Raw genomic sequence first — 11,515 nt, forward strand, 5'->3', positions numbered from 1 at the left:
ACACATGGAGAGGGCATTGACATCACCAGTGTGGGAAAACCTCTTAAAATGTTCGTGGTGTGTCCTTCCACCTGTTTCCAGGTGCCCTGAGACCCTTCCCCTCTTCAGGGCATGGAGCCTGCAGTCCCTGTGGCCTCAGGGAAAGGCGGTTTCCACAGAAGGAGAAAGGAGGCTCTTGAGTTTCAAGAGCTTGGGTTTTTGATAAAGTGGGAGTGACAGAGAACAAAATCAGGTGGTTGCCAGTGGGTGGGGGCAAGGTGTGACTGTAAGGGGACCCATGAGGTGCTTTTTAGGAGGATGGAACTGTTCTGTACCCTGATTATGATGGTGGCTGACTATACATGTGATAAGACTCAAAGGACCATACCACTAAAAGAAGACATCAATTTTACTGTAATTTTTCTTTTGTTTTTATAATCTTGACTTTAGACTTGTTAAACTCAGGGCATAGGAGAGTCTGAGAACAGCACACATGTAATGTGTTGAAGCAAGGCTTCCTGCCCCCAAGACCAGAAAATGTGGTATGTTGCGTTGGTGCAGTGTGAGTGTCCAGGAGAACCGGAAGGAGCATAGTTCTGGTGGGTTCTGATGGCCTCAGGCCCTTGCTGCTCCCAGGAAGACCTGGCCATGGAAGGAGGGGAACAGAAGCCCAGGCACGTGTATGGGATCCAGGGACAGAGGGCGTCCATGTCCACGCTCCCTCCCAGAGCTGGGAGAGGGATGAGACCCCAGGGAGAGAGGGGTCACAGGAGGCTCTAGGTGGACCCAGGCAGGTGGGCTTGGGCAGTCCCCCACAGTCCTGGGTCAGGCCCGAGGAACTGGTGAACAGCAGAATGATTCTGTGTCTTACAAAGGAGTTGAAAGTAAATGCTAAATCCAACGGGAAATTTCACCAGGAGGGAAGTATGGTGTCTCTGCAATCTAGGGGCAGATGGCACGTGGCTGTCTCTGTATTGCCAGCCAAACACAGGGACAGGCAGCCTCCTTGGCACAAACGGAGCCCATGGCGCAGACATGAAACCCCAGGGGGAAATGGGGACATTTCCGTTACTGAGCAAAATGGCACTGGAAATGGTAAAGTGTGGATAAATCAGAAAGCTGCGTGGATGCCCGAGTTCGTGAACTGTGAGGCAGATTTTATTCTCCCCATTTTACAGGTGAGGAAACTGAAGTCTAGGGGACTGAAGTGACTTGCCCAGGGTTGGAGGATTTGAACCAGGGCTGTTTGAGCCCAAATTCACCTGCTTCCTGCTGCAATTCAGACACAGCCTCCCCACCTCAAACCAGAGGGTGTAAGCTTTCACTAACTGGCTGCACAAACTCAACTACTTCCTTGCCTTGTCTGCCTCAGTTTCCCCACAAGGATAGTAGCAACCTGACCCAACCCACAAGAGTTATACGATGGGACCACTGTGAGGATGACTGCCATGTACAAGACATGGGCAGAGTCCAGCAAGGACCTTGAATGGATAACTAAGTTCAAAGCCACGGCCCCAAACCCTTGGAGGCACCACCCAGACTCTGGAGAGCAGTGGAGCAGGCCGGCAAAGGCCTAGTGTGAGGGAGGCAGTGTGGCCCACTGATTACCAGGGACTCAGACATGGAGGGCGGCGAGGTCAACTGACTCCAACACTCACTCATTGTGTGTCCCCAGGAAGCAGTCACCCTTTCTGATCCTGAGTCTCCTCATCCAACATATGACAGACAACAATACCAACCACTCCTGAAGAAGATGAGGTCCAAATATGGAGAGCATCTGGCATGCAGTCAGTGCTTAATAAATGCACATTTCTTCCTTCTCTCTCCACTTTTACTTATAAAGTGTTAGGTTTTGCAGGGTAAGAGCTGCACTCACTGGTCCAGGACCTTGGCCATCCTGTGTCTTCATTTTTTCATCTGCTAAACAGACTCCAAAGGCCCCAGTGGTGGGGATAGGTGCTGATTACTCCATTTAGGGAAGGGTAGAAGAAAGGGTAGGATAGAGGTCAGGATGCCACAGGATCCCTCAGGCCTGGGAACCTGGAAAGACTTTTCCAGGATATGAAAAGGGAAGTGGCCAGGCGCAGTGGCTCACGCCTGCAATCCCAGCACTTTGGGAGGCCAAGGCAGGCAGATCACCTGAGGTCAGAAGTTCGAGACCAGCCTGGCCAACATACTGAAACCCCGTCTCTACTAAAAATACAAAAACTTTGCCGGGCGTTGTGTCACTCACCTGTAGTTCCAGCTACTCAGGAGGTTGAGGCAAGAGAATCACTTGAACCCAGGAGGCGGAGGCTGTAGTGAGCAGAGATCACACCACTGCACTCCAGCCTGGGTGGCAGAGCAAGACTCCATCTCAAAAAAGTTAAATAAAAATTAAATGTAAATTTAAAAAATAAAAAGGGAAGCATGAAAGCATGAAGTTCACAGGTGGGGAAATCAAAACTGCCAGCGAGTGTGGAGAGGCACCTCCGTCTCTCAGCGCAGTGATTCCGGGAAAGGCCCCAAGTGTGGATGTCTCACCCCAGGCCAGCAGTGCATCTCTGGACAGCTCGCCTCACACTCAGCCTCAGTTTCCCCCTTGTAGAACAGGAGTACTCACTCCCGCCTCACACGGGGCTGGGAGGATTTTGTGAGATGCTGCATGCGAACGCCACAGCAGGCCAGGCGTACAGCAGGAGCTCGGCACGTGTGTGCTGTTAGCCTCGTTTTTGTCGTTCTCATTCTCCAGTGAGTCGCATTCTAACTCCGCTGCATCCTCTCTGGGTCTTTAGGCACTTGTCTCCACTGGGTCTCAGTGTCCTCCTCTGTAAAAGAGGAGCAGTAACCTCTCCCTTCCCGGGGTTCTCGTGAGGACGGAGAGCTCCTGACCTGCAGTGGGGGCTCTGGAACAGGAGACCCCTGCCCTGGAATTGAGACACAGCCCAGATGTAGGATGCAGTGTGACTCTTTTGACACTTTAGGAGAAAGAATCCTCCCATTGGAGCAAAAAAAAATACCAGGAGAGGAAAGGGAACAAGAGATGAGACCGAGGTCCCTTCCTGGGCTTTGATTGGCTGCTCCTTTCAATGCTCCAAGCTACCTGGGAGTGTAGGTCCCCAACCTTGGCTCCGCTCAGGAAACCATAAAGTCTTGAGTAACATCCCATCTCAGGTTTTTCTCTGTTTGTCTTGTCGACCAAATAGCTTAACTGTCCCACCTGCTAATGTGATTGGCAATTATTTACTTTGGAGAGCCTGAAAGACACCACCGGATTGCAGAATTCTCAATTATCTAGAAGCCCATCACCCAGTCACATACTTCCTGGTCCCCACACTATAAAAGAGGCTGCCTCCTCGGCAGAAATGAGTCGGGGAGAGAAAGGAGACCGGGACAGCTGCTGAGACCTCTAAGAAGTCCAGGTAAGATCCATCCATTCTTCGGCCCCTCTGCTATCCTTGACAGCAGGGATCTCAGGCTCCTCCCTGTGGGGCAGGCAGACTGTACTCAAGATCACTCCCTGGGGGCTGTGCAAGAGAAACAGACCCAGCCAATGTCAGGGATGTGGGGATGGCCATTCACTCTGCTGTCCTAAGAGACCAGTAACATTGATACAGAAATGAGCACTATTCATGCCCTAAATCAAAGCCCTTAAGGCAAAAGGTTTAACTTGGGGTTACCAATGTGGATACAGATGTTCCAGAAACCTCCTAAAATTCTTCACCCAATTTTATACACTTTGATGCATTTTTCTGAGACTAGGATCTTCAGCTTCCATTGGATTCATAAAGGATCTGTTGTGCAAAAGAGATTCAGAGGCCCTGGTCAAAGTTACCTCCCTAAGACAGGCAAGTCTGGCTCTTTGGACCAAAAGACCTTTCATTTCCAGCCTTCCACCACAAGGATGGCGCTTTAGCTGAGTCAGCCAATAGATGGAATTTTGCACAAAGCCATCAGTTGTCTTCAAAGTGTAGGTACTAGCACTGGCTCTGGACAACTTTGCTGGCTGCCAAATAGACCTGTGAGAGGTCTGCGAGCCAGACCTCAGGGATTGCCCAGAATTCCATCCAGGGTGGCTTTAAGGAGAAGAGAATGGTGTCAAAACGATAGAATGCATGTTTGTGTGTTGGGTGAGGGGAGGGTTGCAGGGAGACCTGCCTTCAACCACAGCTCCGCCATCAATTCATCATATGATCTTGGGAAAGTCACTACCCCTTTCTGGTCCCCCAGTTCTTTGCATGCAATGAAGACTTTGGATGGCCCCAGGAATTCCCCAACACAGGTCTGCATGAGATGGTGGCTGTGGTGATGCGACCCCTATATTGTGTGACTTTCAAGGGCATCCACAAACCATTATGGCCTGAGCTCAGGCCAAAGGACTGAACAGAGATGATGCAAAACAGCTTAGCTCTTCAGCACTTGCATGTTTAACCCTTCTTATTTGCTTTGTCTGAAGAGCAGCAATGATTCAAGTCATTGAGGCAAGTCCAGTTGGAGAATAAACTGACGGTTACTTAATTCAACAGAGCGTTCACATGGCTCTAGCTTCTGATCCTCTCTCTACTGCATACTTGTGAACTTGGGGACAGTTACTCACACTCAGTAGTATGTAAGTGGGTTTCAAGAGGGGATGGGAGTACATTTGAAACTTCCAACTGCAAATTCACTTGACATCTGTGAGACTTGGTTTCTCTTACTGGAAAATGAGACAAGTGAACTGTGGGCAAGATGGAGTGAGGTGAGACTGGGATTCTTGGCAAGGAGAAATGTCTGTCTTCCTTGGAATGTGGTGGAGCCAGATACCAGTGGGGCTGTCTCTTTTGTAGACCCCTGACCAGCAGTCCTCACCTGTGCAATGGAGGTAACAGGTGCCTGTGTCTTAGGGTTGTGATGAAGATGAAATTGTGTAAAGCAATCAGCCTGTTTCCTGGCAAGGAGAAATTGTTCGGCAGTGTTAGCTATGACTGGTCACCCCCTGGTGTTCTGGGGAGCAAACGAATGACAACCCCACCTCCCAGGTGGCAGGGGTAGGTGGTGGATGAATTCCTCTCTGACATCCATGCCATGTTGGACTTGTCATTCTGTCCACAGGTACCAAGAGCAAAGATGTTTCAAACTGGGGGCCTCCTTGTCTTCTACGGACTGTTAGCCCAGACCATGGCCCAGTTTGGAGGCCTGCCCATACCCCTGGACCAGGCCCTGCCCTTGAATGTAAATCCGGCCCTGCCCTTGAGTGTAAATCCAGCCCTGCCCTTGAATGCAAATCCAGCCCTGCCCTTGAGTCCCACAGGTCTCGCAGGAATCTTGACAAATGGTGAGTCTGTGACAACCTCTTTCAGGGGTGTGTGTGTGTGTGTGTGTGTGTGTGTGTGTGTGTGTGTGTGTATGTCCAACCCTGCAAAGGTGGGAGGGGCAGGGCTGGATAGGGGAAGGAGCCTGAGGGTCTAGAATTGTCAGATCTGACCCCCAGAGACCCTTATGTCCATTTCCAGCCCTCAGCAATGGCCTGCTCTCTGGGGGCCTGTTGGGAATTCTGGAAAACCTTCCGCTCCTGGACATCCTGAAGCCTGGAGGAGGCACTTCCGGCGGCCTCCTTGGGGGACTGCTTGGAAAAGTGACATCAGTGATCCCTGGCCTGAACATCATTGAGTGAGTTGTTCTAAAATAGAGCTTTGGTTTCTGCCAGGGAACCCACCAGCCCCAGGCAGTGGCCTTGAAGCAGTGAGGGGGGTGGCCTGAAGCTGGAACCAGGGTTCAGTTCTGAGACCATCTCCAGTCTGGCAGGGACACAAGTCCTCCCCAAACCAGCAATGCCCTCAGTTCTAGGCACGTCCTGAGGCCCCAGCATCTTCTGTAATCATGAAAACTCTTTGAGGTCAATTTAATCATCTCCAGTTTGCAAATGGGAAAACCAAGGCACAGGGATGCCTGTGTTCATACTGCAAGAGTGATGCCAAGTGAGTGAGGCTCTCACTGTACCTACGTAAGTCAAAGCCAAGACTCTTCCCACTACACTGTGGTCAAATTTTTCTCCCCACCTTTGAAATCCCTTAGAACACAGATGGCCTTTGATGTAAGCAAGAGGGTAACCTTTCCACCTTGATGATATCAGTGTGATGAAGAACAGTGTGATGTCCATGGAAAGGTCTAATATTGTGTTTCCCGTGAGACACCCAAGAGCTCTCAAAGCAAAAAGCAAGAATGGAAGCTTGATGCCAGTGAGCTGGGAGAGCCTGGGTCCTGGATAGGACTGCATCAAAGCCATTTCCAAGATCCTACCCACCCAGGGTCTTGCTCCCTGACTTGGAGACAGATAAACAGACTTCTTGACTTTGATTTTCAAATGTACTTGTTGGATGACCTGGGACAGGACACTCTGTCTCTCTGTGCTTGGTTTCTCCATCTATAAAATAGAGTTGATAGAACCCACAGATAAGTCTATTGGGAGGACTGGAAAAGGTGTGAATCATGTGGCACAGTGGTTGGCTCAGTGAATAGCCTCACCCATCAAATAGCCTCCCTGCTTGATGGGTGAGGCCAGAGGACTGGCTTCTCCTGGAGACAACAGAGTGTGATGATGAATGGATGGTTGGGAAGATAGGACAATGGGAGAATGGCTTCCTTCCACCCTTTCTGCATTCTCCCTGACTTCCTCCTCCTCAACCCCCAGGATAAACATTGGTGATTGGCCACCTGACATGTTGGGTGATTCTTACCCATAAATGTTTGTGCAGATTCACTCCAGTTTTACCCACATCTTCTATTCATTCACTGACCAATCCATCCATCCATTCATCTATCCTTCTACCTAATCACTTACTCTTCCATCCATCCACCCACAAATCCACTTCCCACCTTCCCATTAATCTACAGCCAAATCATATGAAGTAGCCACTTTCTTTGTAAGGCTCTGAGCTGGCATACAGGATATAAATATAATCCAGACACAGTTGCTGTCCTGAATATCTCATAGACTGGAGATGAGGAAAGGGCCATGTGTGTGTCAGATCAGTTCCACAGAAGAGGTTGGAAAAGACTGGTGTGTGACTCAGAACCCATGTGGCTTGGGCCACAAGACTCCCCTCCAGTCTCCCTATCCTGGGTGGGGAGCTCTGCCTCTGGGATGGGTACTGTTGGGTTAAAGATGGTTTCTGGGTCTGGAGCTAATGTTTAGCTCCAAATGAAACATTTGAGGAGCTTAATGAAACATTAGAGGAGCTAATGTTTCCCCCTCCAATGTTACTCCCTGGACAGTATAAAGGTCACTGACCCGCAGCTGCTGGAACTTGGCCTTGTGCAGAGCCCTGATGGCCACCGTCTCTATGTCACCATCCCTCTTGGCATCAAGCTCCAAGTGAATACGTAAGTGGGTCCCAAGAGGGGATGGGAGGATGGCTCACAAAGGAAGACCCTGGTGACCATGGGTAGCCATAACGGGGGTACTGGAGTCTAACAGACCTGAGCCTCCAACTTCAGTTCATTTGCTGCTATGCTGAATGACCTTGGGTCACTTGAGAAACTCAGTTGACCTCTTGAGCCTTTGTTTCTCCTGATAGAAAATGACATAAGTACAACTGTGGGCAAGATGGAGTGAGGTGAGGCTGGCATTCTTGGCAAGGAGAAAATAATATTCTTCCTTGGAATGTGGTGGAGCCAGATACCAGTGGGGCTGTCTCCTTTGCAGGCCCCTGGTCGGTACAAATCTGTTGAGGCTGGCTGTGAAGCTGAACATCACTGCAGAAATCTTAGCTGTGAGAGATAAGAACGAGAGGATCCACCTGGTCCTTGGTGACTGCACCCATTCCCCTGGAAGCTTGCAAATCTCTCTGCTTGATGGGTGAGGCCAGAGGAGCAGCTTCTCCTGCCCAGAGATAACAGGATGTGACGATGGATGGATGGTTGGAAAGATGGGACAATGCCAGAATAGATGAGTGAGAGGCTGAAAGGGTAGAAGATGGATGGGAGGGAGGGAGGGTGAAAAGGATGGATGGATGGATGGATGGACAAATGGATGGATGGATGAACTGACAGATGGTTAGATGCTTGGGTGGATGGAGAGAAGAATGAACAGATAGATGGATGGATGGATGGATGGATAGATAGATAGATAGATAGTCACTTATCCTATCCCTTCTTTAACCAAGCTAACCAATTTTATGCTGGATCTAGCAACAAGAAATTGGAGTTTAAACACTGTGTATTCTAGGAAATGGGGATAGAGGGCTTCCTGTGTGAACCTGGGTAGTGCTTCTCCAATTTAAGTCTAAGTTTACCTATCTGCAATGTGGAACTGCATTGTGGTTATTGATAGAATCTACCAAAATAATAGGTGTGAAAGTACTTTGTCCCAGTAAGGGGTAAAATAGACATGGATCCTAACTAGGTTACTTATTTCAGTTACTTATTACCTGTCACATGGGGAGACTATGTCATAACTACTATGCAAAAGTTGCCCGCATGGTTAACTTTTAATGAACACACACATTAAGCTTCACATGTATCATCTCATTGGATCCTCATGACAACTATATACTCAGTAGTATTCATTCATTTATGGACTCTGCAAAGCCTTACTGACACCTGCTTTTTCTGAGAACCATGTGTTTATTTTACACAGACCTGTGTGTGCACTGCTGTACACAAACGAAACTCCCTTTCAATGGGACCCTTGCTGTCGGCCTGCACACAGGTGTAGATGGACAAGGCTCGGCTTCAGTGACTGAGTGTTGAGACTGTGGGGTTCACAGTGGCCCCTCTGGAGCCTTCTCCGCACCAACTCTAGGCCCATGACTTTTCTCTTTCAGACTTGGCCCCCTCCCCATCCAAAGTCTTCTGGACAGCCTCACAGGGATCTTGAATAAAGTCCTGCCTGAACTGGTTCAGGGCAAGGTAAGTGGGCAAGGTGGGCATCCTCTGATCCTTGGGTTTGAGAGCTCTCGCACCAAAAGAAAGCCCTGGGCTGAGTAGGTCTGAGTCCCTGGATTTGATAAGTAACTTCCATTCATCAATCTATTTGTCCATTGATCCATCTGTCCATGTTTCTTTTTTACATCTTTTCAAATGCATTGATAAGTCTCTGCTCTAGGCAGGCCCTGCCTGTCCACACTGAAGCTGAAATGGATTGGCCCCTGTTCTGAGAAGTTGAGAAGTTCCCTGTGCAGCCTTCTATGACCACAGACAGTCTTCCAGCCTACACTTGGGTGTCTGCTATAACCAGAGCCCTCTACTCCTCTTAGAATCAGATGTGATGTCACAGAGGGAACACGGGGCTTGTTGTGTGATTTGGGGCCTTCATAGCATCCCTCATGCCTCCAGTTTCTCCTTCTGCCTGATGTGCATGTGTGGCCATTGATCTGTGGGACTGCTTAGAATCACTTTCACACAGAAAAATGACAGGAAATTTCCCCAGAGAACCCCCTCTGGGGATTCGGCTGCTCCAGGGAACCACTGTGCCTAACACCCCTCTCTGCCCTGGCCAGGTGTGCCCTCTGGTCAATGAGGTTCTCAGTGGCTTGGACGTCACCCTGGTGCATGACATTGTCAGTAAGTACCTACTTTCAATCCCTCTGTCCCCCAGGACAGGAGCTGCAACTTCCCCGAAGGAGTTTTTTCCCTGCGCACCCTGGGATACTAGGTCCCTCTGGCCTCAACTCTCTCCATTTTGGGTTCCTTTTCCACCAGAATTATCCAGATAGTTTTGAGATAGACACCTTGTCTCCTGCCTCAGCCTTGACACTGAGGACAGCTGGGCTGGTTGGTAGAAGGAGGCCTGGCTTCCTCTGAGTATGCTGAACACACTCGGATCTCCAGAGGCCTCCATTCCCTGCCCTCTAACTCGAGGAATGTGGGGTCCTTCACGTTGAGATCATGACTCTTGTCTGTTTTCTTGTTTGTTTGTTTGTTTTTCTAGACATGCTGATCCATGGACTACAGTTTGTCATCAAGGTCTAAGCTTTCCAGGAAGGGGCCTGGCCTCTGCTGAGCTGGTAAGTGCCACTTCCCACTCCCCAGGATTTTGGGGGTTGGCTGTTCTTCTCCTGGTAGAAGGCAGTGGGGGGCTTGGGATAATGACATCCAAAGAGAGAGACAAGCATCTACAGAGGCACACACAGGGCTGGACAGAGAAACCCACAGAAAAGCTGGAAGAGGTGGAAGGATGCAGGCAGTACAGCAACACAGCTCCCAAGAGAAACACACAGGCAACCACCCGGATACACGGCCACTGATACAGACGCATGCACTCTCATGCCAGCACACTCACACACACACACAGCGGCGGACTCACCACACACGAGTACACGTGGGTACACAGACACACACTCGCTCACACACATGCACACGGAGCCCTGATCCTAGGCCTGATACCTTGCCCAGGGTCTCAGCCTCCTCCTGTGCCTTTGGGGCATGGGTTTGATGATGAGCCGATACCAGTAACACTCACTGACCTCGAGTCTCCATCTTAATTGGGGTCTTCCCCAACAGAATCATTTCTTGCTGCTCAGTCCATTCCCTCTGCCCAGCTCCCCAGGGCTCACAGATGACTGGCCCATGAGCTGGAAGATGACACAGTTGCCTTCTTTCCGAGGAACCTGCTCCCCCTTCTTTCCCACCAGGCGTGTGTAACATCCCACGTGCCTCACATAATAAAATGGCTCTTCTTCTGCATCAGGGGCCTTGTCATCCTTCATCATCATTTGAGGGCTCCTGGGTTGGAAAGAGCCTGGCCTGGGTGGTTGGGGCCATAGCACAGAGTTCAGCTTCTACTTTATAGATCTGAATAGTCTTGATCAGGTCAGGGAGATGTTCAAGTGTGTGTGGGTGTCAGAAGGCTGGCCCAGGTGGCCTTAGGAAGAGAGGATGAGGAGTTCAGGGTAGATGTAACACTCCAGGTACAGTTAATGGCACACAAGCTTGCCACACCAGGAGTGAAAATGGCAGATTTGTATCAGGGAAATGCAAACTGAAACTGCAATGAAGGCTGGGTGCGGTGACTCATGTCTGTAATTCCAGCACTTTGGGAGGCCAAAGCAGGTGGATCACTTAAGGCCAGGAGTTCAAGACCAGCCTGGCTGACATAGCGAAACCCCATCTCTACTAAAAATACAAAAATTAGCTGGGCGTGGTGGCGTATGCCTGTGGCCCCAGACACTCAGGAGACTGAGGTGTGAGGATTGCTTGAGCCCGGGAGGCAGAGGTTGCAGTGAGCCAAGATCGCATCACTGCACTCCAACCTGGGTGACACAGTGAGACCCTGTCAAAAAAAAATTAAATTAAATTTTTTAAAAGCACAATGAGATACCATCTCATACCAGTCAGAACAGCTATTATTAAAAGGTCAAAAAATAGCAGATGCCAAGGAGGTTGCAGGAGAAAGGAATGCTTATACACTGCTAGTGGGAATGTAAATTAGCTCAGCCACTGTGGAAAGCAGTCAGATTTCTTAAAGAATTTAAAACGGAGCTACCATTCGACCTGGCAATCCCACTGCTAGGCATGTACCCAAAGGAATATAAATCATTCTACCAAAAGACACATGCACATTCACTGCAGCACCATA

General features: G+C 49.6%; 1 protein-coding gene across 1 annotated transcript; it reads left to right on the forward strand.

Moving 5' to 3' along the window:
• Nucleotides 1-5,064: 5,064 nt before the first annotated feature.
• BPIFA1 (BPI fold containing family A member 1) lies at nt 5,065-9,909 on the forward strand. Its single transcript, XM_012454939.2, has 7 exons — nt 5,065-5,272; nt 5,451-5,607; nt 7,213-7,320; nt 7,643-7,795; nt 8,763-8,847; nt 9,438-9,501; nt 9,869-9,909. The coding sequence occupies exons 1-7, from the start codon at nt 5,065-5,067 to the stop codon at nt 9,907-9,909; spliced, it is 816 nt and encodes a 271-aa protein (XP_012310362.1).
• Nucleotides 9,910-11,515: the final 1,606 nt, after the last annotated feature.

Source organism: Aotus nancymaae, unplaced genomic scaffold, assembly GCF_030222135.1.
Source record: "Aotus nancymaae isolate 86718 unplaced genomic scaffold, 86718_ANA_hifiasm-v0.15.2.pri h1tg000029l, whole genome shotgun sequence".
Lineage (NCBI taxonomy): Eukaryota > Metazoa > Chordata > Mammalia > Primates > Aotidae > Aotus > Aotus nancymaae.